The following is a 26,698-nucleotide window of genomic DNA, read 5'->3' as shown; positions in this document are numbered from 1 at the left end:
TGCCGGCGTTTTTCATGTGAACCGCTACACGGTAGACATCCGAACTGCTGTCGGGGTTGTGATCTTGCTATGCTGGTAGAAATATTCCATTTTTGGCGAGTCGAACAGTTTCACGGTCCGCTGCTGAGCAGCGAGATAAGCAAATTTTTTGTTTACATGGGATTTTATTTTGAATCATTTTAAGGGTATATTAAAATTCTCGTGGCCTTGGTCTTGACTATCTTGTCCAGGCGGACCTCCAAGTTAACTCGAATACAATCCTCGTGCACATACGAGAGATAACCAGACCAAAGCTAAAACTACATGTAACTACGTGTATGTTAAGCCCTCTTCAAGGACGGAAGTAGGTAGCCTCTGAAACCTCCTCACAACCTTGGGGAACCATGTCTCAAGATCTCGAGATGGATTATCCATGGGTCTGGAGTGTGACTTCTTATCTTAATTCATACATATGTGTAGTCTATACTAACTAAACAAGAGAGTTTGAACTATGAAAGCCCAAACTCATGCTTCGGCAGTATGGTGCGGGGACCAACTGACCGCCTACCGTTTGTGTCTCATTCCCCGCCAAATAAAAAAGTGACCAGAGTCGATCACTCGACTCCAACTCAGATCATTGACTCTTTTTAGCCCATGCTGTGCTCAGCACAGTGATCGGACCATTCTACAAAAGACGGCCATTGGGAAGAGTTTTCCCACAAATTGGACAGCACCTCCACCATGAGCTCCAGCAATGACGCGGTGTTTCTGCGTCGCAACAACCAAATCCAAGATGCCATTGACTCCCAGAACATGAAGCAGGCCTTGCAGCTGATTGAGAAGCGCATGAAGAAGGGCGAGAATACTCAGTTTTTGAAGGCGAGTGATCCCCATAATTGTTTATTCCGAACCTAACACCCCTGCGACGCTGTCCCCTGTAAGAGACCAACTAACGCGTGAGGTCGCAAGCAAACAGGCCTGGAAAGCGAATGTCCTCTTCAACCATGCGGATGAAGCCCATAAAAAGAAGGGTATTGCGGAGACCCTCGAGCTGTGCAATGTCGATCCACCAATCTCGGACTTGGACTCTCTCGACATACTTCACCGTACGCTGCGGAATATGGATGGCCATACCGAGCTTCGGAGCGCCATATGGGAAAGGGCAGCTAAGGCAAAGCCACAAGATCATGCTCTTCAGATGAGATGGTTCAAGTTTGGATATGACGCTGGTGACTGGAAGTCAGCTCAGAAGGTGAGTTGGGAAGAAGCCGATGCTACGCCGGCATCGTATCAAGGCCTAAATTGCTAACAAGTGCCTTTATTCTTACCAAAGGCTGCCATGAGTCTTCAAAAGAACTTTCCTAGGGAGCGAAAGTACTACTTCTGGGCCATTTTCCTTTGTTATCTCGTTTCAGATGACGCGGCTAGTTCGGACGTGGACCGCAAGTTATTTGGGACACTTGCCTATCGCTTTGCTCAGAAGGCAGTATCCGAGGTCCCCTCTAACCCGGTACGTGATTACTTACTACATGCTCACTGGATATACGATTTGGACATAAATGACTGACTGGGCATTATTCAAATGGCTTACTACAGACCGAATTGTTAAGCCCTCCGAGAGCCATACAAACCGCCGGGGAACTTCTCTTGGTTATTCGAATTCTCGAAACGCAGGGTCATTATGCAGAGATTGTGCAGCTTCTTAATAGCGAGAATGTTGGTCTCAGCTCTCGGATTGTTAATAATGACAGGAGCTTCATGTTAATTAAAGTCACTGCCTTGGGGCTTGCCGGACTCTGGGAAGAAGGGCACTCATACGCCAAAAGCCTGCTTGCCGTATCTGAAAACGAAGCAGAGCGCAGCACTCTGCATGAGCGCGATGATTGGAAATACTGGAATTTGCTCATCGTAGCTGTGCGTCATCTTGACAAGATTCCGGGGTATGTATTCCAATATTCTACCTCTACAGCATTAAATCTCAGCTAACAAATGATTGCTTGCTTGGTAGGCTGCTTTCCGACACACAGCAGCATATCGAGAAGTTCATCGAATTTATCCCGAAGTCCCGCAATGCGCACATCGCTCTCCTGGACATAGTCCTAACCGGGTTTAAACGGGGCGAGCTGACAGAGGATGATCTGTTTGTTGTGTGCCAAAGATACTTCGACCAACACAAGCACAAACTCTATGCTTTTAAAGACTTGCGAGGGGTCTTGGAGACCCGTGACGATACTTTGATTCACAGAGTAGCTCAACATTGCATGGACAGTGTCGAGGGGAAACCCGTAAGTGCAAATTCTGCTAAACTCAGTCAATGCGAGCTAATCCACTTCCCAGGACGATGCCATTCCATTGATCAACGCGTACAAGTTGCATTACTGCGACCGAATTTCAGGCAACAAGAACGCATCGAAATCCAGCATCGAGACTCTTGTGCGCAATTGCCTCTACTTTTACGATGCATTCACACTTTTAGCAAAGACCCAGGACCCAAAGAAAGAAAACCAACCAGATACTGCTTCCACGATGGAAAGTCGGCCCACAGATGACTTCTGCATCGTTGCCGCAATGGCCCTTCTTCAGCCCATCCCAGCTGGCCAGACATCCGAGAAAGTCGACAACACTGCCCTGATTCGCGCCGCCGGTATTCTGGAACGTCTTCTGATCGATTCACCCCATAACTATGAGGCAATCCTTATGTTGATTCGCATCTACCTTCTTCTCGGTGCTGGTTCCATTGCTTTGAGGTGGTTTGGCAAGCTGTCTGTCAAGCAAATGCAGTATGAGAGTGTTGCTCATAACCTCTTCACCCGCTTTGCCACCATCCACCCTCACCCCGCGCCTCCTATTGAGGGTGCAGAATACAAGGACTTTGACGCTCAAGTCGCATTTATCGCCGCTCTCGACTTTTATCGTAATGCAAACGTCACTATCAAAAACTCGTTGATAAAAGGACTCGATGATGGAAATTATGTCGGTCTAGACGACACGATCGAGCTTCACAGACGTATCAGGGACAGTATCTGCCGGAGAATGTGGGCCCTGGATTTACGGCGGATGCAAAGAATTCGCAAAGGAAACCACTTGGTCCTCCACGAAGACATCGGTCAGCAATTCTCAGTCTCTCATGTACCCCTGACATACTTGAATACTAACTATCATATAGCCCAGGATACATCACCGGCTCAAGACCACCGGAAGTATGATGGTTTCATGAACCTGGAACGTTGTGATCAATCTCCATTTGAGCACCGATTGCGCGCAGGCCCAATTCCTGGGGTAAGTTTGTTTTGGTTGAATGACACCACCGCACCGACTAATATCAATATAGGAAAACTGGCTGGCATCCGCCCGGCTCACTGATCGACTTTTCAGTGTTCTTGAGAGCATCGGCAGTCAGAAGCCAGTCGTTTTGAAGCTAGAGCTGCCCCAAATCGACAAATTATCGCTCTCCCAGACTGGAGATGATCATACTGACGCCGAGAGGGACGCGACCAAGGTCCACGTCGAATTGCTGAAAGTGGCTATGTTTATGGCTGGATCCAAGGCCCGTACTTCCGCCGAAATTGAGATTGCTCTTGGTGAAGTAGAGGATTGGTTGAAGGCTAAGAGAGAGGACCTAGCCCTAGAAGACACCAAGAAGTCTTCTCTTATCATGAGAACGACCATCGAGTTCACGCCAGGTACACCGGGTGCGCCGACATGGGATTATTTCCATGCCATCTGGACCCTGGTGGAGACCCTCAAGGCTCTATGGAATATTTTCGACCTGGATTCTCGAAAGGCATTGAAAACTGCCAAACTCCCTGCCGAGCAAATTAAGCGACTGAATACTCTTGTCCGTGAGGTTTTCGAGGATGTCCGTTCGAACACGCGAAGTTTGAAACAGAGCCTTGTCGAATCAGCGACTCTCAGTACACTCATCGACATGGTCAAGTGTGGCAATGCAACCGATGAATACGAGAAACCGCTCCAAGAAGTGTTAGAAAAGGTGATGGACGAATCTGCGCTTGAATTGTTCTGCGGAGAGCTGAGGGAGAGCTGGGAGGAGGCACTTGATGGAGTACTGGCTGCCAGGCTTTAATTGCTGAGTGTCGGGAAATACAAGGAATGAATCATGTGTCCATGAAAATACATAGTTAAAGTACATGTAAACCAAATCCATCACAGAGTTGCTGTTAACTAGTGAGATGCAGTTCAGGTAGTAAGAGGTAGATCTATAAAAAGAGGGCAAGCCTCTATCACGTGTTTATGCCAAGATATATTGAGTTACATGCCTGAGGTGTTAGGAAAATACACTAGTCCCGATTAATCCAGCCCTAGCCCTAGTCACTCGCCTACCGCACCAACGCCAAGGCTCCATTTTGCGGTTCCAGGCAAAAGACCAGGCGATTTTCACACGGCTCCCTCACCTCCTCTTCGACAACCTCCGCCAACCCCTTCAGTCAACAACCGTCGAGATGGCCGAACGCTCCGGAATTGTGGTCGGACTCAACGCGGGCCGGGTACGTTCTTACTGTCTCCTTGCACCATGTTTTTCGGTCGTTTGAAGGTCTCCCAATGTCTCTTCTTTTCGTTCGGTCTGTTGGTCCACTCAAGACCAGTCGAGTCACGGGCTATCGCGGAAACACTGGGAATTATCACGGCAAGGAGGATTGGGATCGAATCGCCCATTGGAAAAATATCAGACTCGCTGGAAAAGATTTCGATGTCACGGGAACACTTTTTGGATTCAACTTTGGCACGGAAGCCAGTACTCGCCCTGCATACTCCCATGATCGAACAACGCCATGAACTATCCCGACAACAGACACGAAACGCGAATTCAAGAGGACTGGGACCTGCGGCCGCTACATGAGACTTAGCGAAACAGACATACTGACTGTTTTCTGATATAGAAAACCACCGCCCTCAACACCCCCAAGACCCGCATCTCCCGCACCAAGGGCAAGTCTTCCCGCCGCACCGCTTTCGTCCGCGAAATCGCCCAGGAGGTCGTTGGTCTCGCTCCCTACGAGCGCCGCATCATTGAGTTGCTGCGCAACGCCCAGGACAAGCGTGCCCGTAAGCTTGCTAAGAAGCGCGTACGTCTACTCTCAAACCTTTTCCCGCTTTCGTCTGGTTGGCTCTGTTGCATGGATTGCATTGGATTTGGGTCGGTTTGGTGGAGGTCTTGGTTTACCAGATTCGTACTGTATGGGCCCTGCACGTCAATCCTGCAGAGGAAGATTCATTTCAATCTCTGCGTTGACAAGTCCGTGCAATTACTGTTCTGTACACCAGCGACCGAGATCTATGACCAAAACCAAACGATTTCCACAAGGATCAGAGCCCGCCCAGTCGGTCCATTGAGTTTGTGGCTTTTACTAACTTCATATCCAGCTCGGTACTTTCGGCCGCGGCAAGGCCAAGGTTGAGTCCATGCAGAAGGTTATTGCTGAGTCTCGCCGCACCGGTGCTACTCACTAAATTTTCCGACCCGTTCCTGTTTTTCTTTCGTTTTAACGACTCGACGCAAAAAAAGCGTGATTCTCGGATCGGAAAGGGGGTTTCGTGGCCATTGGGCGTGCATGGAGGGGAAGGCAAATATGGGATTCCTTCTCTATCGTATGGAGTGAAACCATAATGAAAACAATTATTCAACCATTTCACGTGTGATATTTGCAATTGAGCCACTTTCTAAATGCAGGTTTACAAAGTAGATAGAAAAGCGTATGATTGCCCAAGTATAGCTGAGTGAGGTTTGACTTCATGTATATGTGTGCAGAGTCGACAATGTCCCAATGGCATTGCATATACACCATGCATTTGGTGTCTAGTCTAGATTGTTACATTGTCATTGAGGCTATCCATGCAAATGATATTCGAAGGGCATGTGATTCAAGTCTATCTGCACATAAGATTTTGATGCGTCTCCAAGATACGTCACATAGTCAATTCATGATCATCAAGAGCAGCACATGTCGCTCACCTGAACCAAATACATTCCATTATCTCGATTTCATTTCTTACCCGGTAGCTTCAGCCACTTAGGCATACCGCCACTCTTCCGTGCCCCGCTGGGCTTATCACCGCCCTGAGCGCTACTTGGACCAGGCTGAGAGGGAACAGGTACATCTTCTTCCTTGAGCTCCGGCGGTTGCTCCACCTTGAGCTGTTGAGCCTGGCTCCGAAGCTCGGGGCGTAGGATCTCCGCTTGGCGTCCATGAACAAATGAGGCAGCGTTGTCAGCCCAAGAGAAGTTGACGAGCACACGGCCAGCCAGCCCTAGATCTTTAATCAGATGCTTTTTGTCTGATGGAGGTATGGCGTTCGTATGTTTGGATCGGGATACACCGTGGACAGTGAGAATGAAGTTCTCGCTGGCGAACGGTGGCGCAAGACACCCTCGTGCGAATTCATACAACGACAGTCCTGTGTCCGACGCCCCAAACTTGGCGACGACTTGACTCTGATCTGGGAAGCGGACCTTCACATTGACTTCGCGAATTGCTGCTCGCCTTGCCGCTTCTGCCTCTTCCTTGGCGGCGATCTCGGCGTCCGTTGGCAGGCGCTTTGGGCGAGAGGACTCGTTGAGTAACCGCTGGTGCAGTTTTGCGTGCTCGATAGTGGGTATGTAATCACTCTCATTGTAGTCTAATTTTGCCGACGAAGGAGTGTCTTCTGAGGGAGGGGAAAAGACAGTAACCGTTCGACCAGAGTCGACTGTGGAAGTAGCCGGTTCGGAGATGGGTGGAGGAGGGGTAACATCAGATGCGGCGGTGACGCTGGAGGGCTGAGGCTGCAATGAGCCGGAGGGCTCTTGAACAGGCTCCTTGCTTGTGCCGTCAATGGGAGCTGCTGCTGGCGCTGCGGAGGGCGCTGTGTTCTTATCGTGCACTGAAGGAACCTCATCCTCCGAGGACTTGAAGAACTCGCCAATCTTGACCATGGCTTCTTCGATAGGCTCCTCGGTCCGTCGGAAACTGAGTCGAATAAGAACATTGCCACTGTTGAAACCTAGCTGGGCTAAAGTTTTTTGTAGATCTGTGAAACTTGATACTTCACGTTCCAAAATCTGAAGGACGGGGATCTCATAGTACAGTCGTCCGGCCACATCTCCACCATCGGCAGAGGGCACTGCCCGTGAAGTAAGATTCCGTGCCGGGCCAGTTCCTGCGACTCCCGCTTCAAACTTCCGTAGTACCATCCAGAGTGTAGTTGTACTAGGGAACTTATCAAGTATGCGGCCATTCGGGGTACCACGAGCCTCAGATTCGGGCAGTTGCAGGCCAACGGTTACGACTGACGGAGAGCGAGATATTTGAACAAGTTCAAGCTTTGCGCCAGAGCTGAGACCAGACAGACGATAGGAAAGAGAAAGATCTAACTGCTTGCGATTGTGTCTGTTGCATAGAATAGACCGGGTCAGTGTTGTCATCGGAGAATAAAGAAGACTAACTTACTTTAATGAGTACTGGCTAGCATTATATCCAAGTTTAGAACATGCTTCCTGTAGGATATCGGTCAAGTGTTTGGCGGGCGTAGTCTTGATTGTTGCCCGCCTGGCTGTCGCGTCGATCACCACAACGTGGGCACTCATTGTGTATGGAGAACAGTAGCTCTAACAATAAATAGAGAAAGTTCAGTATCTCAATAAAGAGATTTGAAATGCACAAATCGAAGTAAAGAAGTGTGAAACTCGACTGCGGGGAGAAAGAGGCGCAGAAAGTAGTCGAAGGTCGCATACGAAACAGGCAGCGGTGCGGGCGTCATCTGAGCTCTCGCGTACCTCAGAGCTTCCCCGTCATCAAGTCACCTCCATCACCTCCCCCCCAACCCGACCCCTTCTCAACCACATTTTCTCTTCTTTTTTCCTTGTGCTTTAGCTCTGGAATCTCTTCGTTATATTGAATTGTATTGAATCACTGCAATAATGGTAAGAAAAATGCGCCCTTGTCCCTACCGTCCACGAATATCTGGACCTCAAAGCTGACCGACTTCTCCCATCACAGTCCAACCCCTTCGACATCAGTATGCCGGAACTTTGTCCCTCATGAATAACCAACCGAAATGCTAATCGTTCTGCAGATGGCGGTGCATGTGTCGCCATGGTGGGCAAGGACTGCGTCGCCATCGCCTGTGACCTTCGCCTGGGCATGCAGTCCCTGACCATCTCCAACAACTTCCCCAAGATCTTCAACTACGCTCCATCCACCTATCTCGGCCTGACTGGCCTCGCTACCGATGTCAACACTGTCTCCGATCTCTTCCGTTACAAGGTCAACATGTACCGGCTGCGCGAGGAGCGCGATATCGCACCGCAGACCCTCGCCAACCTAGTGAGCTCATCGCTGTATGAGAAGCGCTTCGGTCCTTACTTTGTCAGCCCTGTGCTGGCTGGTATCAACCCAACAACGGGGAAGCCGTTCATCTGCGGCTTTGACAGCATTGGCTGTATCGATTTTGCCAAGGACTTCATTGTCAGCGGAACAGCAAGCGACCAGCTCTTCGGTACTTGCGAGGGTCTGTGGGAGCCTGACCTGGTATGTATTACTGGTGCTATCATGTCTTCTACTGGATAGTTGTCTAACACATCTTGTCGTTACAGGCCCCCAGGACCTCTTCGAGACAATCTCACAAGCACTGCTTAGCGCCGTGGACCGAGATGCTCTTTCCGGTTGGGGTGCCCAGGTTTACATTATAGAGAAGGACAAGGTTACCCAGCGGTTATTGAAGGGACGACAGGATTAGATTTGGGGAAGTGGTTGTTTTGGGCTTTCCGTTGGTTTGAGGGCAAATCCCGGCGTCTACGGTCTTCACTGGATGATATATGCCGTGTACGGTCAATCAATGACGGGATAGCACAAGAGCAACGTGAGAGCGGTTGATACCTGAGCCGAAGGGCAATTTGTCCTTTGACTCCATGTTTCTCTTACTTCTATCACGATAATAAAAGGCCCCGTTGTCACGTCACGGCAGTGTTCCAATTTGCATTATCAATCCAACGCATTAACCAGTGAAACGGATGAAGTCCAGTTTCCGAGAATCAGTAACCATCCCATTCTGTTGAGCAGCTTTGGCTGACCTTTATCTTTGTTCAGGCCTCGTAACTTGCTAGTTGCCTGTGTCCAGAAGGCCTTTAGGGAGGACTAGATGTCTGTCTCCCATCCCTTGGGTTAGTCTGTCCAAGAATAGTGCTCTTATACGGTGTTTTCCTACCAGGAGTCCAACTTCTCAAGAGGCCTTTAACCCGACGCAAGTCTGCTTCGTTTTTCCGTGAGGTTGCTCGGATGCCAAAATAAACACAATCCACCGAAAAGAGGACAAGTAGGTCGGACTAAAGAGACAAACAAACATATGGGCAAGGGACAATATTGAATATAAAATCAGGAAATAAGAACATGTTGCTATACAGGCCACACGCCACCTGGGCAGGTTATCCCCCAAATGCCTCGATCAAGCGGCAATCCAACGAGACCTTCAATAACCATCTCTGTCGGCTACCGCCCCGTAGGCTGGTCCATTATTGCCTAGGAACCTCCTGATATCAGATGCCAGCAATTCAGGCACTTCCCAGGCCGCAAAATGGCCACCATGGTCATACTCCGTTTCCTGTACAACATTCCCAATGGACCGATACCACGCCATAGGCCACATAACAATCTCCTCTCGGAACTGCGCCACTGCAAAGCGGACATTCTGCGGCGCCCGAGCCCCGAGAACTTGTTCCATCGACATATAATTCAGGTCCGTTCTTTCCAGCAGATCCTCCTGAGCTCCATCCTCCGACAAAGCCGCATTTCCACTACTCTTCGGCGCCGAGGCCTCGTAGTAGATCCTCGTTGACGCCATTGGCCCAGCCGTGGAGAAGTAGTATACACTCACCCAAGTCAAGATCTCCTCATCCGTCCAGGGGTACTTGTCGGACCACGTGTGCATTTTGTCATAGATCCAAGCTAGTAATCCGACGGGACTATCGTGAAGCCCGTAGCCTAGCGTCTGTGGTCGGGTTTCTTGCTGTCTTAAGTATCCGTTTCCGCGGGTGATATATCCCACTGTGCGGGCGATGTAGCCACGGTCTTTCGCTGAGAATGGGATGGATAGCAGCGATTTGAGGAATTGGTAGGGACTTCGCCATGGGTAGGGCGGTATGACGGGCGTGAAGTTCAGATGGATGGCTTGGGTGCTTTGGGGGTAATACTGAGACATAGTACGGGCGATCATGCTTCCCCAATCGCCTCCTTGAAGCACTGCTCTAGAGTCAGTTGGTCTCTTTTTGGTGGGCACAGATAGTGCTTGCCGTATTCCTCGTAGCCTAGTGCGATCATCACTTTGTGTAGAGCTTCGGCGTACTGTGCCAGCCCGAATCCTCTCTTTTTTGGTCGTTAGGATGCATTTGATCAGTGATGATACATAGTATTCAACATGCCTTCTTGACGCCCTCCGAGAATCCAAAATCGGGCAATGAAGGCGCGACAACATCGAATACTGGGCCATCCCCATTGTTCTTAGTGAGTAGCGGGATAATCTTGGTGGCTTCGAGGAAGCTGCCGGGCCCTGGTATGAGAACAATAAATTAGCAAGCGCGATGAAGACACCGATGAAGTTTCAAGGGCTAGATACACCCGTGAATAAAAAGTAATGGAATTGCCTTTGAATTTCTGCTCCGATGATGCACGGCATGTATATTAAATTCTCCGAAGCCTTTCACTCCTACTCGAACATTGACTTGCGGGAGTTGCTCATTCAACTTCTGCTCTTGCGCACGCCAGTCAAACTGCTCGCGCCACACAGCGATAAGTCTCTTGATCTCAAGGAGAGGAACGCCCATATCCCACCCCGAAGCCTCGAGCTCGTCAGGGAAGGTGGTGTACTCCAGCTTGTGGCGGAGCTGCTGGAGTTTCTCGTCCGAAACGGCGATACTGTATGAGGTGACTGAGGCCATCGCTGTGGATTATGTCAAGATCGGACGTTGATGAGAATGATTGGAAAGGCAAAGTTGGTTGCCATATATGATGCATTTTCCTACAGTAGCGTCGTCGTAGTCATACGTGCTTATGCACATGCAGGATAGTTGGTCCCAGTTATGGTCTTAGTAGCGCTCGGGCCTGCGATGCGGATACTACCTCGGTTTCACAGTGTGTATGTACTGACATTGTACAATGAAGGATAGAGGTCGTCTTGAGGTTATATAGTTAATTTGAACCGATGCGTGTATTAACCAAAGACAGATGCACCAACAAAAAGATGACCTTCCTAGGTTGGCACACCATCGTATATCGTGTTGATTATAGAAACAGCGTTCTATACAGCATGTACGTAGTGAGACAAAAATAGTTTCATGAAAGAATACTATGAATATGAAAATTCTAATACACTGTGAAAAGTAATAAATTGATTCGTCTATCTTCTTCATACATGGAAAGAAGCCCTAATTTTATGCTTCTTTTTCGTATACCCCTATGATGACAGATCAGAAAGACTTACCCAGTGAGGATAAATAGGACTTGGCGAGAACCACTAATAAAAAAAAGTAAAGCTAACTGAAAGCAGGCACAATTGGACCATCAAATCTCTGATGCACGGTGATAATGGCCTATATACTAGTTAGTAGAATGGGTTAATAAATCTAGCTTTATATGATCTAGTTTTAATCTAGCTTCAAGGAATGGTCGATTAGTGAACAATCCATCAACCATTCAAGCCTCAGTTGAATCAGCCTTTTCCTCTTCCTCTTGATTCTTGGCCAACTTTCGTCTTCGATGATCTTTGAGTAGAAATATAAGGGCGAGAGCAGTGCCTAATGCTGTCAACCCGACAGAAAACCAGAGAGTACCCTGGTAACCATGAAGCAAGTCTGCCTCGGTGTGTCCGCCATTGTTGATCTGAAGTTCAATGGTACCAGCGAAACCGAGACCGAGCGATATACTGTAGACAACAATCGTCATGATCACACTAGATCCCATGCCCTGGTACTGTCGAGGCACTGCGTCTGCGAAGATAATCGTGGCAGCAGGCAACGATGAATCCATTGCAAAGGTGGCGATGATGGTGGCGAAAAAGAAGTAGGTCCAGTACGTCGAGTGTACAGGTCGCAAGGCCATGAGAAGGGAAGTGAGAAAGTAGCAAAACATTGCAAACAACATGATGGACGAGGCTGGAACCTTGTTGATTATTTTGCCAACGACCAATGCCGTTGCTATACCGGTGACGAGGATAGGAGAAAGCCATGCAGCCAGTTGAATGGGAGTTTGGCCACCAATATCAAGGCATATTCGGACGACGTAGAAAAGCTAGATATATCGTTAGTTTGACTTAATTTCGGGGAAAAGAGATCAGTACTTACCCAGATGCCAAATGTGGACCAGCCTGCTGCTGTACAACCAAAGACGAAGGCAATGTCGGAAGTGAGGACGACGACAGGTAGGATTGGATAGCGAGCTAGGCGAAGTTCGATGTAAAGGAACGCCGCCAGGAACAAGAAACTGAGGATCAGGCATACGTAGACGTAAGGTTCGTCCCACGTAGTGACCAGGCTCTGATTCCAGGCGAAGTTGAACAGAACCAGAGCTGTCACACCGCTTGCACTTCCGAGGAGATCTACTCGGTCCAAAATTTCGCGTATCGTTCGTCGCTGGTTTTGGTCACCCTCGACAGGCATGTTTGGGATTGCAACGGTAGAGAGAACAAAGAGGAAGGCAACCCCCAAAGCCTGACTCCAGTAGATCCATGGCCACCAAGCCATGGCGAAGAGGGGCCCAAAGAGGAGACCAGCCATCGCACCGACTGGGGCTGATGCAGCAAACCATGCGAACCCCATGTTTCGAGGGCCCTGGGAGAAGCATTTACCCATGATGGCGAGTGCATTAGGCACAGTTAAGGCGGGACCAAGGCCCTGCAGGACACGAGCAAGGACGTAGACGGAGTAGCTGGAGTAGACAGAGAGTCCTGCCATCATGCTGGTCAAAGCAAGCCAGCCCATACCGATGATGAAGATTGCCTTGTTGCCAAACTCGTCACCCAAACGTCCTCCGATCAAGATGAATGTGCCTAGAGTCAAGCCGTAGCCAGAGATTATCCATGAGAGTTTACCAGGGTCGGTGACACTAAAGGACTCTCCGACTATTTCGAGCGTCGTGAGGCTGTTACATAGGCCCAACTGATTGGTGAACATAGATGAACACACCGTCATGATAAAGATGATCCGCCGAATCATTAAGTAGCCATCGGCAATGTAGACATATTCATCGTTCGCAACCTGTGCAGAACCTAGACCTAAATCTGTATAAGTTAGTCAACGTGTTTAAAAGACCTCCAGCTTTTGCAGGATATCTTTGAGAGCTACTTACCATCACCCTGCCTCGATGGTGGAATTTTGGCATGATACGATGCAGTTTCCTGCCCTTCTAGAGATGAGGTGATCATTATGAATTGACTGTAGTGATGGGCGAAGAGGTTTGCGGAGAAAAGAAAGAGAATTAAATTAAATCTATGGAAAGATGAAGATACATATGTATGAAGAGAGGGAAGTCCACCTGTCTCAAAGCGCAATCGGTCTCTTTTGTCTTTTTTTGATGCTGTCCTGATGTCGATTTGTCAGAATCCATTTTCGGAGGAATAACACCACCTGGGAAGTATACCTACCTGGTCAAAAGTCTCCGTTGTTCCGCCCCCCGACTTCCTTACATAAACAAGTTTGTTGTCAGAGGATATCAAAAAGAGGACACTTTCTCCTTCAAAGTTCAAATTGTATAGTACCTGTTGGTTTCTCCGCAACAGGAAGTCAATAATTTGGCCCAGGGCTGAACTATACTGCACAGTTCTAGCAGCCAGCAAGATCAGCTCGTGCTCTGACACATATGGGAAGTCCCGCTCAAGAAGTACTTAAAGGAGGCCTAAGTAACCCTTCGCGACTGCGATCTGAATTGCCCATTCTGCCTCGGGTCATATCAAGAACTGCAGAGTAGATTGGCGGATAAGGAACAAAACAATAAGGAAAGAGAAGCACTAAAATAATGCATGGCTTATTTCACAAGACATATACGGAGTACTAAGGACAGCATTAGTATGATCACACCGCATAAAGCCAAGGAATCTAGGCTTCTTTTAATGGGAGCCTAAGTGCAGATCCTACATGCTTGAGATCTGCATTGTAAACCCCCAAATTAATGGGAACTAACTGGGAGTTTCAACATATCGTGATTCCGTACGTTTAGTATTACTATACGTATTCCCCAGAGCAGGCTAACTAGACAGTCAATTTTAGCGTTCACTACCTAGGTACATCCATGGAGCCGAGTGTCTGACGACATGATATTGCCTAAATAGGAACCGGCCATGATTCCTTTAAAAGGGAAGGTGCGGTGCTTCTTGTTTTGCCAAGAAGTGTTGGCCATGCTGAACCTCGATATGACTAGGGTCCTCAATTATATTCTCGGAGTCTACTTCGAGCCTTTTTATACCAACATGCCTTCAGAAACAGAACACTCAGAGCCTTCTATGCCGGACCTGCCTCCGAAAACAGAGCCAAAGGCTTCTATATCGGACCTGCCTCTGGAACTAATGGACCAGATAATTAACCTGCTCGATATACAGTCTCAGGTTTACCTTGCGCTCAGCTGCAGGTCTTTATACAGACACTATCAACACGTTTTGGCACATGATGAATTTGCCTTCCCAAGTTATCAATCCGGCATAGGTTGGCTTCCATTTGGGGTCCTAGCTAAAAGTTCCGATCGGGAACGGGAACAAAATTTACGCCGTCAACTTCTTTGTCGGCTTCAAGGACCCAGAAGACTCTACTGTTCCTCATGCAGCAAGTTACATCTGACTCACGAGTTTGGTCCTGCTGGGGAGTATAGTACCGGGATAGATCATCGTTGCAAGTACCCCGGATTTGTGAACGTCTGTCCTTGCAGTCCGCTGGATATCAGAGCAATGGCTCGAATGCTGGAAGGATGTGAACATGAATGGCTCGAATGGCACCATTGCTCAGTCACAATACAGCCCGAAGTGGTTGCCGACCAGAAGATCTACATCTCACAAGATGAGCAGGCATATTTGCGAGTCCGGAGCCAATGGCAAATTACTTACAATGAGGAAACAAACGATTGCCCAAGGATTGAGCGCTTTTTTGGCTGCCCGCATGTGTGTATGCTCCCAACATTCCCAACATCTCGTTCGAAGAATGGCCGATTGAAAGAATGTTATGAGTGCAACCTCTCTATAAAGACCCACTGGAATCAAGTTGTTGAAAACGTGTTTCAAGTTGAGATAACACGAACACTCGATGCTCGTGAGATTTTTGGAAGTACCTAGGTAGACACTAAGGATTCGGTGTGTTGCTTTGCTTGATATATTGGGTTTAAGGAGTCAACGTGGATATGTGTATATAGGATAATGTTAATCATTCAGATATTAAAAAAAAAACAAGAGAGAAAGCATAGAGAGTACCTACGATGTATACTACTAGTACTCCGTAGTATATGTTGTACAATGTTTTTGAGTATACATGGGAGTAGATCTGTTCTATAAATGATTGTGGAAGTACCTGGTACCTGTATCCACATAAATAATATTTGGGTAAGCAAGGTACCCAGTACCTGATGGCCCTCTTCTGGTCTAGATCCCGCAGATCCCGCAGCGCAGCCTCCGTGCGCCTTCGCAGGATTCGAGAAAAACCACAACACACAAAGAGGAGAACCATCAAAAGGAAACTAGAGGATCCCAGAGAAGCCTGAAACATCTTCTGTTAGAAATATTATTAGCTACAGAGTCTATGAGCTCTTGACAACTCTCGTTTCAGGCCGTGTCTAGACCGCCCGGCCCCCCGAACGGAAAATCCCCTCTCCCCTCCTTCTAGGAATCCTTCTGGGCCTTTTCTCTTCATTATTTCATATACTGGTGGATGTACGTCGAACTCATCTCGATCCATCCACCGTACCTAATATTTATACAATTGAATGCTACGGTCGTTACCCTCGGACAACTACGAGCCCCAAAAACCGAATTCTCGAACCGACCTCACCTTCACTTGCCACATGGACTATGCCCGACACGCCCGAGCCGGATGTCTCTCATGCTGTCCAACCTTGTCCCACCATGCCATTTCCCTCTTGTAAGTCGGAGTGCATCACCGGGGACGCAATAAACGCCGTTCATGACGATGGAGATGTGCAACGCGACTTGGGGACATGGAATGATGGTGCTCAGACCACTGCCATTGAACATTTGGTCACACTCAAACAGGGTTTGCGGGCGTCCCACACCGAGCTGTTCTGGAAACGGCTTATGGAGGACATGACATCTATAACCAAAGCCCAGTATGGGTTTGTTGCTCGGAGGGTGCACGGGAGTGAGCCGATGCCAGAACTAGGCGGGCGGCGCCCGTCGCTTTTTGGTGCGGCTTTCTACTACAACGATGGTTATCAGACCGTTGGTTTGCAGCGAAACAGGTATTTCGCGGGCGGGAACCCCTTACTGCATATGGACCACGAGCGGCCTTGTTTGATCCCCGAGAATCTCAGCTCACTTGTATCGTTCGGCGATGATAATTTACCATTCGCCGCTGATGGTTATTTGGCGATTCCCCTCTTTTCGGCTGGAAAGTGCCTGGCGCATCTCGGGTTGATGTGGTCCAAAGATGGTCTTCGGCATAGAAACCTGTCCTGGTCCTTCCTGGAAATGATTCTCCACTCGCTCGAAGACCTGATTGTACAACGACTAGTCCCAGGGGAACAAATCCTAGATGCAGTGTTAGATTCCCCAACGACAAATACGTCCGACTTCCACAATCCCCAGACTGCCGCCTTCCATGAAGCCGCTGATTTCAACTCCCACCCCCTCAAACCCTACGCCCGAAGCTTGTCCCATGAGCTGAGGACCCCAATGCAGGGTGTGGTGGGAATGCTTGATGTCATGCACGCTACAGTGCGCGAGGCGATGGAGAGTAAAGCCCCTGTCAAATCGGGAGGGATTTTTCAATCTCTCAAGGAGGGGATTGAGATGGTTCAAGATAGCGCGAGACGTGCTGTTGAAGCCGCCGACAATGTCGTTCATGCATACGAGCTCAACATGCAAGTCCCCAAAACACCACTCCGGGAGGAGCCCGATATACTGGGTGGTCTCGCAGTCCCAACTACTATACCCGAAACCCGCCCGAGCATCTTTTTTGAAGGAAAGAATATCGCTGTGAATCCGTACAAACGGCGGCGGAGCCTACCACCAGACATGAATACCCGACCAGTACGCAAGCAAAGACTCCGTGCGGCTTCGTCGCGGCAAGAGCTTTCGCCCCGCAGCGAAGAAGTCAAGAATGCTGTCCACGAAAGCGACCAGATCGTACATGCTATCCCAGTTCGCCAGTTTGAGGCTGTGATGGCTAACATGGTTGATCCACGCCCGTCTCTCGCAGCTCGACGATCCGCACCTCACTTACTCCTCGAGGGCATCAATGTGAACCTGAGGGGTTCTGCTTTGCGTTTTACCAAATTGCGAGATCTTCTGCGCTTGGTAATCAACGAGTCTCTTCACGTTGGTGGCCGACCGGATTCTGCTGTTAGCAATGCCACCGAGTTTGGTGAAAGGATTGAGATTCGGTCGCGGTCCTCGAATGGGGAATTGTTCACCCAGGTTGTGGACTGGTCTGTAGACCCTTCATTACCCGAGACCCTTCTTGCCGATGACCGTGATCTGGCCAAACTAATCTCGTGCGTCTTCCTAAATGCAATTAAATTTACCAACAACGGCACCATCACTGTTTGCGCAACTATTGACCCCAAGAGGAATGATGTCCTTATTCTTGTCCGCGATACCGGCCCGGGTATCCCCGCTGCATTCCTACCCAACCTTTTCAAGCCATTTGCTCGTGAGGATGCATCGACCACAAGAAGTAAAGATGGCCTGGGTCTCGGTCTCCTCGTGGCCAAGGGCCTTTCTCGCAAAATGGGCGGTGACTTGACATGTGTGCGTTCGTCGACTTCCGGTCCTACGCGTGGTACAGAGTTTCGAATTCGAGTCCCAGTAAACCAACGTGAAACTGAACTCCGCCCTGCCACTCCCAGTGAGAGTGTTTCGACGCCATCTACCTGTACCACCGACCAAACACGACAGGGCAGTGTCAGCAGCCTTCTGTCTGATCCCTCTTCCTCTAATTCCCCATTTATCCTTCCCCAAAACTGTCAGCTGCAACAGCCGACACCGTGTACCACCGACGAAAACATGTCTCAAAGCCCAACACCTTTGCGACCCTCCTCACAAACCCGTTTCCATCGAACGCGTATCTCCGGCGATGCATATGACAAGAAGCTTGGAGAGAAATATCCACTGCGCTTTCTCGTTGCCGAAGACAATCGAATCAACCGGCGCGTATTGGTGAACATGCTACGCAAACTTGGCTACCGCGACGTACTTGAAGCGGCCGATGGCAGAGAAGCCGTCCAGATCGTTGAAGGCATTCTCTCTGCGTCAAAGCCTTCCACTGTCCTTGACATTGGTCTCGATCCAGAACATGCGATGCAAGGTGTCATCAACCAGCCACCTCTGGCTGCAAGAATGAAACCGATTGATGTCGTCTTGATGGACCTCTGGATGCCTGAAATGGACGGATATGAAGCCACTTCACGAATCCTCCAGATGGTTGACAACCATCGGAACCAAAATATTGCCTTTGAGCGACCGAACCCCAACAGCCCTGACTCCATGGAAATGGATCCAATTCCGAACTCTTTTTGTACGCCGCCACCTCCCACAGTTCTTGCTGTGAGTGCCGATGTTAGTGACGAGGCATTGAATCGCGCCTCCAGAGTGGGAATCAAAGGCTATATGACGAAGCCATACAAACTCTCTGACCTCGAACGGTTGATTCTCGAATTCTGCGGTGGTAATCCCAACCCCATCGTCTAAATTCTAGTATAACTACTAGACCCATCGTCTGAACCTGATGTTGCTTTCTTCTTTGATTTCCATGTCCAGACCACTATATACCCACTGGATGTGGATCTTTTCTCCATGTACAATTCCCCCAGTTGCTTTTTTTTTCTTTGGCCCAGGGGCCTATTTAGGGCATGCATTGAGTCAGCGGCCTTCATTTTCAACTGCCATATACCATCATCGTTTTGTTACCACCCTTTATGTCTATTATTCCCATTTTGGACACAATGATTGATGATACATCACTAGCGATCGCTGCACATATAGTCATTTAATGAGCATGTTACATTCTGAGACTTGACTCCTAGCTGTAATCTTTCCGCTCTGGGCAGCCTATAACTGAACCTACACCAGCAATTCAATCCAGTAGCTTTGATCATTAAATGTTATATATAGAATAGTTTACAAATTAAAGGAGTTTCTTTCCTCCATCATCTCCCTGGTAGTATGTAATTCCAAGAATCTGACCTACTAGCGTCATTTGCTGTATCTGACACTCATTTCTCTCTGATTTATAAAGCACCAACGCACACACTGCTAAGTCATTGATTAGCCCATACTTACATATTTATATTTTGAGAGCAACACATTTCAAGTCCCGTGGAACTGACTTAATTCTAATATACTTCGGAACAACGATTACCCTGTGGGCCCGTTGTTGTGGCAACTGAATTTAGCTGGCGGTCAGAGTAGGCAGTATATCGCTGTTTGTTGGATGCCTGAGGCCACAATGGACAACCTTGGAAGCATCTCACTAGATAGTCAGCTAGCTCTCTCTCTTCCTTTGTCTCTTCTTCTCTCTCTCCGTGAGGGCTTTGCTCGGAATGAATCACAGTCTTTCTCCATTTTACCTTGCACAGCGTTTCGTTTCTGTTTCCTTCGTTTGTGACTGACGATTTCCTACTATCCAGCAATGGCCCATGTACAAGGTATCCATGTCTCTAGGTCTTCATGCTAGCTGTGTCGACAAGCTCCAATTCCTGGAACGGAAATCCTTGGTAGGTCATTTCCCTTCCCTACTTTTGCTCGTCTAATTCAGTTCATAGACTTGAGTCAAAACAAGCTTTTAGTTCCAGAGTGCATATCTGAATGCTTTCTCTGCCATAGCAGGCCATATCCACGTGTTTGGTTTCATGCACTGTGCTATGGTCTTCTAGTGAGCAGTTATGAGCCAGCAGAAAAACCTTCCTTCGAATTTAGGGAGGTTTGCTGATGCCATCAGGCCTTCTTATGAATGCCCAAATGAAAAGCGTGGAGAAATCGCGACTACCCTGGAAGGGTTGGTTAGTGAACACACGAGAAGAATCACTCAACCTGTTTTCAGACCGGATTTATTTGTGCGGTTACCAGTGGAGATAGGATTAATGATCGCTGACCTCATTACCCCATGTTGGTATTTGAACGTGCTTAGCGAAAGTCGTCGTCTGCTTGAACAATCCAGGAGTCATCACGAACCCTGGTATATTCAGCTCAAGCTTACGCAAAGTATCTGGATACTGAAAACGATTTACCGAGGTATCCATTATGTGTCACGGCTGAGCGACACACCACTGATACCGACAGCTACTACAAGTGTATACCGTATGAACGTTCCTGATACGATTGTCAAATTGTTGTGTCGCTTGACTCTATTGGATTACGTGGAATACAATTGCTGGATAATAACTCAAACCCCAAACCTGACGGCTCGCCATGGTACGAGATTTTCGACCTGAAGGGACCTGCTAAAGAGATCCAAGTGCGCTCTGGTGCATGAATAACGGATATTCAATGATTGAATAATTGCTAACATGGTCAGGGTCTTTTCGCTCGAAGTATTCAGCTTATTCCAAATGATTTGTCTTTGGACTCTCCACCCAATTGCTTTTGGAGCTCTCCATTCCCGCCAAAATTCCACCCATGGAACGTTTATAACGCCCGCAGCAAGCCTCGGTTAGACCATTTGTCACTCGATGTCCATATTAAAGGTCTTCTTGTCTGTTGCGCCAATTCCGCGATGATCGGTATCCACGGGTTTTCGGGAATATCGACAGAATTCAAGCAGTTTGTCAGTCTGATGGCTCAACGCGTGACTATGAGCCCTAAGCAGTGGATCTACTTTCCGTTAAATCTACAAGAGTCCATTACAGCAGCTTGGGTTCGGAAGTACAAAGCCTGTCGTGGGCCGGCTTTAAATCCAGTATTAGTTGTAAGTCCCGCCTATCTTGTTTTGCTTCAATGAATGACCGGAAAAAGCTGCAAACATCCTTCGGAAGAAACATAACATTTGGGCCTCAATGTCCAATTCATATCATCAATGGATATATCACCTATATGAATGGCTTCCCCTGATCAAGAATGGCGATGGCCCTGTCTCGGGTGTCTTCCATGACACACTTGACCCAGAGTACGATCATGTTACTGACTTTGGAGTTACCTGCAATGACTCAAGCCAGGGTGGAGCCTTAGATCTGCTACGCATGGACACCCGTCTTGAGCCGCAGCAGTTCCTCCGGGCCGAGGGGTAGCAAACACCTGGTATATGACAAAAGCTTCACTCAATGGCCTCATCAGAATCCAAATCTACAGGGACCAGCACAAACCACACCATCCGATATTGGGTCTTCTTCTATTTTTCAGTGATGAGCATGTTGAATCTCTCGGACAGTTTCGGTGGGAGTGCGATACAAGCCAGGAGATCCTCCAACCTACGTACGTTGAAAAAGCTACCGTTGGTAGAAGGGATTACATCAAGGACATCCGCGGTGGCACAGATGACTCTGGGATTGATTTAATGACAGGGCAATGGCAAAGACTGCCAAGAGCTGGCAGTATCGTATGGTGGTTTCGTGATGTTGGTGACGTGATAACCATACGTGATAAATGATGTGATTGATTTACTGTCACAACGAGTAATGTCAGGCTGAAAATAATATTCAATTGATTCAATCATACCACCTGGAACAAACAACATAGTATACTTCCAATGCTCTATTCAGAGAGTTGACGGCAAAGCTCTCATCATTTGGACAGCTTGTTTGATCAGCTGAGCCTCTGAGAAGTGTACCTCGACGTACTGAGTACGTTCAGCCAACGCCTTGAAGCCGAATAGAGGGAATAGGTGATGGTCATCTCGAGCACATCGCCATCCTCTAACCTTCGTTCCGAATGATATAAAGGTGTAAACATATTGCAAGGCGGGGTGCTCTCCAAGATACCTCATACAAGCATCAAATGCCTGTCCCTCGGCCTCTTCAACATCTTGAGGCCCCGCATTCGGTGGCTCTACTTTATGGAAAGCAAGCACCGTAAGGCCTTTGTCTTCACCCAGATATTCGATGATAATATCCCCGAGCTGACGGCCACTGCCCTCAGGAGGTCTCTCTTGGGACACAACCCAGTCCTTCGCCGAGAAGAGGTGCTTGTTCCACAACTGGAACCAGAGCCTCACCGATACCCGTTCGCTGGAAGATTGTACCTGGGCCTTCTCCCAGAGTCCCATGAGGGTAACATCGGTGATAAGTGAAATTCTCTTGTAACTTTTAGCTATGACACAAATGCTGTCTTCACCATCATTACGTACCAGAGTCAGGATTCTATTTCGTGCAGCAGAGTGTGTACTTGGTCACAAGTCGACTAGGTGGGACTGCCTCTGCTCCCGGTTGAAGTGCTGGCCAAGAAGGACGGTATATAGAAGTCTCCCAATAGGGTAGTTCACTTAAGGGATCGGGTTCGAAATTGACAATCTGTTTTGAGAGGATTCCGAGATTGAGAAATGACGAACCTTTATACCTCGATGGCAGAATCTTGTTAATGCACAATGGAATCATCACATTGGCGAGCGAAGATCAAATGGCCTGCCCGTCACATCGCATGCACCTGAACTCATCTCACGGCCAATCAATTAAGCCAGTCTAAGAAAAGGCCATATTTCCAAGCTTAATGTGGGACGAACAACAATTAAAGGACTTACTTGAGGCACCGCTACTGCCAATCAAAAAATCATCATAGCCGCTGGCAAATTCTATTGTCACCTTGCCAAGATGCTCGATGTCGATCTTTGAGGCTCATCGGTATCGCGAGCGCTTACTGAAACCGAGTGCGGAATGACTCGACTGCAGCCTTCGACATGAGGGTACTCGTATTCCCAGCTGTATCATCCGTATATTTAGTGCAACGATTAACTGAGTTCCTCAATCTCGAGATCAGCCATGTAAATATATCCCACATGGCTCTCCAGCGTTTCAGGGTATCCCCTCTGGGTTAGGTAGGCCATATGCGATGTTGACCCCAGTGACTGTAGTTGGCGTGGGCAAATTTCGTTTTTAATGGTCTACGAGGCACAAGGGAATAGAAGAAAAGATATCATTACATCCATTATCAAGATCGACATCTGACCATGCTCCAAGCACTCCGCACCCTTTTTTGTCGAAACACTGGCCGTGTGGCCGAACGAGTTCACAAAGGGACCTCCAGAAGTCGAAATGCCTCCGACCAGAATTTAAAGATCCACTGTTCGCCAGAGAAACAGCGTAACAACGCACGTAAGCACCAATCATCAATATTCACGTAAACCGGCGTGCGTGACCACAGCAGTGGAAGGAAGATGCAAGGCATAAGAAACAAGATATGCTGTAGGGAATAAGACAACGCGGCATCTAAGTCAACTTCTGCTTGATGAAGAATGACCGCAGGTGGGAGAGCTGCCAGGCGCATGCGGCGGACAAAACGGCGAGCTGGATCAGAGTCCAGCGCACGACACGCGAGTTGGTGGTCTCAGACTGGTCACGGAACTCAGACTCACGTTCCTGAAAAAAGCAAAACGTTAGTATGTCCGCTTCAACCATCCACAGAGACATTAGCTATAGATTGGATATTGGGTAATCCTTACCCGCTGGTACACCTGCTCACGACGAATATCCTGCAACCGGCTGTTCAGATCCTTGACCCGCTGCACGATATCCTTGATCTTGTCCTTGTCCTCAGTCTCGATCTTGCTGGTCTCACCAATGGCAAGGTCGACGGTGACCTTGACGGCGCCTGGGGAGTTGGACAACCAGCCCGACGAGGCATCCGTCTCAGGTGTGAAGCAGATTTTGTGCTGGCCAGCATCCGCGGCAGAGAAGTGGAATCGACCAGAGTGGCTGTTCCGCTTGGACACGACGCGGTGGTCATTGTCAAAGGTCTCGTCGACGGTGATGAGCATCTTCAAGTTATGGTCGATCACGTAGTTGCCGCTCTGGGGGTTGATGACTTCCGTCTCGAAACGGCCTATTTATGGTTTAACAATATATTAGTTTAAAAGTCCATCGCGAAGGCTCTGGAGATTGGCGCATACCGGCCACTAGAGTATCCTTAGGTAGGTCCTCGAAGAAGCACTTTGTTTGCCGGCCCTCCATGTAGAAGTACAGGGCATTCGTTGGGAGGAGGAGAGAAAAGAAGGAGAGGAGAGTCAATGCTGACGCCAGCCATGACGAGGATGTCCCGGTGAAAGCCATGATGAGGAAATGGGCAATTGGATAGTCGCACGGCCAAGTTCTACTCTCCGTGAAGGTGTCAACATCAGGGACCGTGGCACCTCACCGCCTACCATCTCTGGAATGCCTCCCTTTCCACCGGGAAGCCTCTGTCGATGTGATCTTCAATTTCGACATTCACTAGTCTTTATTTCATCAAACAAATTCTGCTTTTATCTCTCTGTGGCCGTTTAATAAATCTTTAATCGTCGAAGACCGAAGAAATCCCCCTTCGTGCCGTGTCTAGGCAGATCACTCCGATCGAACCGTCAATATGGCCGCGGCCGATGTTCGCGACATGCTGGATTTGCCCGCAGAAGGGCAACCCAGACCACACAAGAAGCAGAAGGTGGTCGAAAAGCGACCAGGTAGGTGTAATGCGCTCTATTATGAATGGCATAGATTACTGACAGTTTCCCGTTGCAGAGGGCATTACCCGTGAATTGTACGCGCTACTGGGCGAAAGGGCGCCACCAATCGCCATTAATGAGAACAAGTACAAGGGCCGTCCAAAATGGATGAACAAGCTGCGCGTTCGACCATGGTATGTTGAAGACGCGGCTATCTGGAGATCCCGAATGCATACTGATATTGGATCCTATATAGGAGCATGACACCGTTCACGAACAATGCCCGTTCGGACGGCCTGGTTTTGAACCACTGGCAGAGAAAACACGAGTCGGCGCGACCACCTGTTCCCGCACCTGCACCCGCACCCTCAGAATCCCAGATGGAAGTGGATCAGCCCAAGCAAGAAGAGAAAGAGGACGTACCGAAACTGCCAGAGCAGGAATATGCCTTCGCCAAGTACAACGTCAAACCGCGCTTGCCCCGTCGGTACACAGACGACGAGTACAATCGACATCTTCAAAGTGATGACTGGTCGCGCGAGGAAACAGATTATTTGGTGGATCTCGTCACGGAATACGACATTCGCTGGGTGCTGATCGCAGATCGTTATGACTACCAACCACGAATGGACACACAGCCGGATGCGAATGCCCTTGTTCCTGCGAAACACCATCGGACAATGGAGCAGATGAAAGCGCGATACTATTACATTGCTGCAACAATGCTCTCACTAGAACACCCACCCTCAGAGATGTCTGAGGCCGAGTTCGATCTACACGAAAAGATGCTCAAGTTCGACCCCGACCGAGAGCGCGACCGTAAAGAACTAGCCGCCCTTCAGCTCAACCGCACAGCCGACGAGGTCCGCGAGGAGGCAATGCTACTCGAAGAATTGAAGCGCATCACAAGCAACGAGCAGAACTTCATCACCGAACGCCGAGAACTCTACTCTCGCCTCGAGGTTCCCATCAGCGTCGGCAACACCACAATGTATCAGTCCAGCGCGGGTCTTTCCCAGCTCTTGCAGACTCTACTGCAAGCCGATAAGAGCAAGAAACGCCGCTCCATCCTCGGCGATGGTGCCATCCCAAGTCCTGCCGGTCAGACTCCAACTACCGCAGGTGGCCTAGGCCGAGCCGAGACCCCCGTGTCACAGGCCGCAAGCAAGAAGGGAGCTATTGCATCAAAGGAGATCAATCAAATGGTACGCACGCTCACCCCAGCGGAGGAAGCAAAGTACGGCGTCCAGCATCACGAGCGTGTCTCCGCAGGCGTGCAATTCCGCAGCGACCGTGCGCAGCGACTCACGCAGGCCAAGTCCAACGTGCAAACGCAGAAACTGGCCAATGCTCTATCCGAGCTTGAGATCCCTGTGCGCCTGTTCATGCCTACTGAGCGTGTATGCAAGGATTTCGAGAAACTCATTCAGTCTGTCAACATGCTTCTCGACGCGCGCAAGGTGTCCGAAAAAGTTGAAAGTGAGATCCGTGTACTTGAAGCCGCGAAAATGGAGCGCGAGCGCAAACTACGAGAAGCTGCTGGTATCACGGGGCCAAGTGCTGACCCCGGACATCCCCATGTGAAGAAAGAGACTGAAGACGGCGATGCTGGCGTTTTGGGTCATTCTACTGCCCCACAGAACACACAGGGGACTGGTGCTCAACAAGGGATGGTAATCACAAGCGGTCTGCTAGTGTGCTCAGTGGCGCAAGCGACAAGAGCAACAAGCGGCAGAGGAGATAGGTGATTTGCTTCTTTACTGGTAATGAACTGCACTGAGAAGTGTAAGATGTATTAGGGATCAATTACCCATATTTCTGTACGATTAATGACACCTGATTGAGAAGCATCCATGGATACTCATAATTAAACCAACTCCATCCCCGCGGGTAATAATAACAAAATGATTGGCCCCGGAAGCCTCGATAACAGTATTCGTGTGCTTGTTCAACCAATATACC

At 48.9% G+C, this 26,698-nt stretch overlaps 12 protein-coding genes across 12 annotated transcripts; 7 read left to right on the top strand and 5 right to left on the bottom strand.

The window, feature by feature from the left end:
* Positions 1-383: 383 nt before the first annotated feature.
* Positions 384-630, top strand: N7519_009852 (uncharacterized protein; the record flags this gene model as incomplete). The annotated part of the gene is made up of 2 exons (XM_057296625.1): positions 384-423; positions 479-630. The coding sequence occupies 2 exons, from the start codon at positions 384-386 to the stop codon at positions 628-630; spliced, it is 192 nt and encodes a 63-aa protein (XP_057144507.1).
* A 90-nt stretch (positions 631-720) lies between these two features.
* On the top strand, positions 721-4,063 carry N7519_009851 (MDM20/NAA25 family protein; the record flags this gene model as incomplete). The annotated part of the gene is made up of 8 exons (XM_057296624.1): positions 721-858; positions 956-1,231; positions 1,313-1,489; positions 1,576-1,919; positions 1,988-2,264; positions 2,317-3,085; positions 3,146-3,258; positions 3,311-4,063. 8 exons carry the CDS (start codon positions 721-723, stop codon positions 4,061-4,063), a joined length of 2,847 nt encoding a protein of 948 aa, XP_057144506.1.
* Positions 4,064-4,439: 376 nt separating this feature from the next.
* On the top strand, positions 4,440-5,448 carry N7519_009850 (60S ribosomal protein eL36; the record flags this gene model as incomplete). The annotated part of the gene is made up of 3 exons (XM_057296623.1): positions 4,440-4,484; positions 4,878-5,063; positions 5,362-5,448. The coding sequence occupies 3 exons, from the start codon at positions 4,440-4,442 to the stop codon at positions 5,446-5,448; spliced, it is 318 nt and encodes a 105-aa protein (XP_057144505.1).
* Positions 5,449-5,980: 532 nt separating this feature from the next.
* Positions 5,981-7,561, bottom strand: N7519_009849 (putative UBX domain protein; the record flags this gene model as incomplete). The annotated part of the gene is made up of 2 exons (XM_057296622.1): positions 5,981-7,364; positions 7,425-7,561. The coding sequence occupies 2 exons, from the start codon at positions 7,559-7,561 to the stop codon at positions 5,981-5,983; spliced, it is 1,521 nt and encodes a 506-aa protein (XP_057144504.1).
* Positions 7,562-7,894: 333 nt separating this feature from the next.
* Positions 7,895-8,712, top strand: pup3 (proteasome core particle subunit beta 3; the record flags this gene model as incomplete). The annotated part of the gene is made up of 4 exons (XM_057296621.1): positions 7,895-7,897; positions 7,974-7,992; positions 8,050-8,504; positions 8,578-8,712. 4 exons carry the CDS (start codon positions 7,895-7,897, stop codon positions 8,710-8,712), a joined length of 612 nt encoding a protein of 203 aa, XP_057144503.1.
* Positions 8,713-9,441: 729 nt separating this feature from the next.
* On the bottom strand, positions 9,442-10,906 carry N7519_009847 (epoxide hydrolase; the record flags this gene model as incomplete). The annotated part of the gene is made up of 4 exons (XM_057296620.1): positions 9,442-10,211; positions 10,262-10,334; positions 10,391-10,518; positions 10,585-10,906. 4 exons carry the CDS (start codon positions 10,904-10,906, stop codon positions 9,442-9,444), a joined length of 1,293 nt encoding a protein of 430 aa, XP_057144502.1.
* Positions 10,907-11,660: 754 nt separating this feature from the next.
* N7519_009846 (MFS transporter) lies at positions 11,661-13,386 on the bottom strand (the record flags this gene model as incomplete). The annotated part of the gene is made up of 3 exons (XM_057296619.1): positions 11,661-12,254; positions 12,308-13,230; positions 13,311-13,386. The coding sequence occupies 3 exons, from the start codon at positions 13,384-13,386 to the stop codon at positions 11,661-11,663; spliced, it is 1,593 nt and encodes a 530-aa protein (XP_057144501.1).
* A 2,622-nt stretch (positions 13,387-16,008) lies between these two features.
* Positions 16,009-18,864, top strand: N7519_009845 (uncharacterized protein; the record flags this gene model as incomplete). Its single annotated transcript, XM_057296618.1, has 1 exon — positions 16,009-18,864. One exon carries the CDS (start codon positions 16,009-16,011, stop codon positions 18,862-18,864), a length of 2,856 nt encoding a protein of 951 aa, XP_057144500.1.
* Positions 18,865-20,887: 2,023 nt separating this feature from the next.
* On the top strand, positions 20,888-21,398 carry N7519_009844 (uncharacterized protein; the record flags this gene model as incomplete). Its single annotated transcript, XM_057296617.1, has 2 exons — positions 20,888-21,079; positions 21,228-21,398. The coding sequence occupies 2 exons, from the start codon at positions 20,888-20,890 to the stop codon at positions 21,396-21,398; spliced, it is 363 nt and encodes a 120-aa protein (XP_057144499.1).
* A 467-nt stretch (positions 21,399-21,865) lies between these two features.
* On the bottom strand, positions 21,866-22,372 carry N7519_009843 (uncharacterized protein; the record flags this gene model as incomplete). The annotated part of the gene is made up of 1 exon (XM_057296616.1): positions 21,866-22,372. The coding sequence occupies one exon, from the start codon at positions 22,370-22,372 to the stop codon at positions 21,866-21,868; it is 507 nt and encodes a 168-aa protein (XP_057144498.1).
* Positions 22,373-23,528: 1,156 nt separating this feature from the next.
* Positions 23,529-24,368, bottom strand: N7519_009842 (p24 family protein; the record flags this gene model as incomplete). The annotated part of the gene is made up of 3 exons (XM_057296615.1): positions 23,529-23,678; positions 23,762-24,141; positions 24,209-24,368. 3 exons carry the CDS (start codon positions 24,366-24,368, stop codon positions 23,529-23,531), a joined length of 690 nt encoding a protein of 229 aa, XP_057144497.1.
* A 272-nt stretch (positions 24,369-24,640) lies between these two features.
* Positions 24,641-26,484, top strand: N7519_009841 (SANT/Myb-like DNA-binding domain-containing protein; the record flags this gene model as incomplete). Its single annotated transcript, XM_057296614.1, has 3 exons — positions 24,641-24,754; positions 24,813-24,930; positions 24,993-26,484. The coding sequence occupies exons 1-3, from the start codon at positions 24,661-24,663 to the stop codon at positions 26,482-26,484; spliced, it is 1,704 nt and encodes a 567-aa protein (XP_057144496.1). The 5' UTR covers positions 24,641-24,660.
* Between the last annotated feature and the right edge of the window lie 214 nt (positions 26,485-26,698).

The sequence above is a fragment of the Penicillium mononematosum genome, assembly GCF_028829835.1.
Source record: "Penicillium mononematosum strain IBT 11891 chromosome Unknown utg000005l:1.0-9366267.0:1.0-9372171.0, whole genome shotgun sequence".
Classification (NCBI taxonomy): domain Eukaryota; kingdom Fungi; phylum Ascomycota; class Eurotiomycetes; order Eurotiales; family Aspergillaceae; genus Penicillium; species Penicillium mononematosum.
Note: the sequence above shows the minus strand (reverse complement) of the source record. Positions and strands in the feature narration are given on the sequence as shown.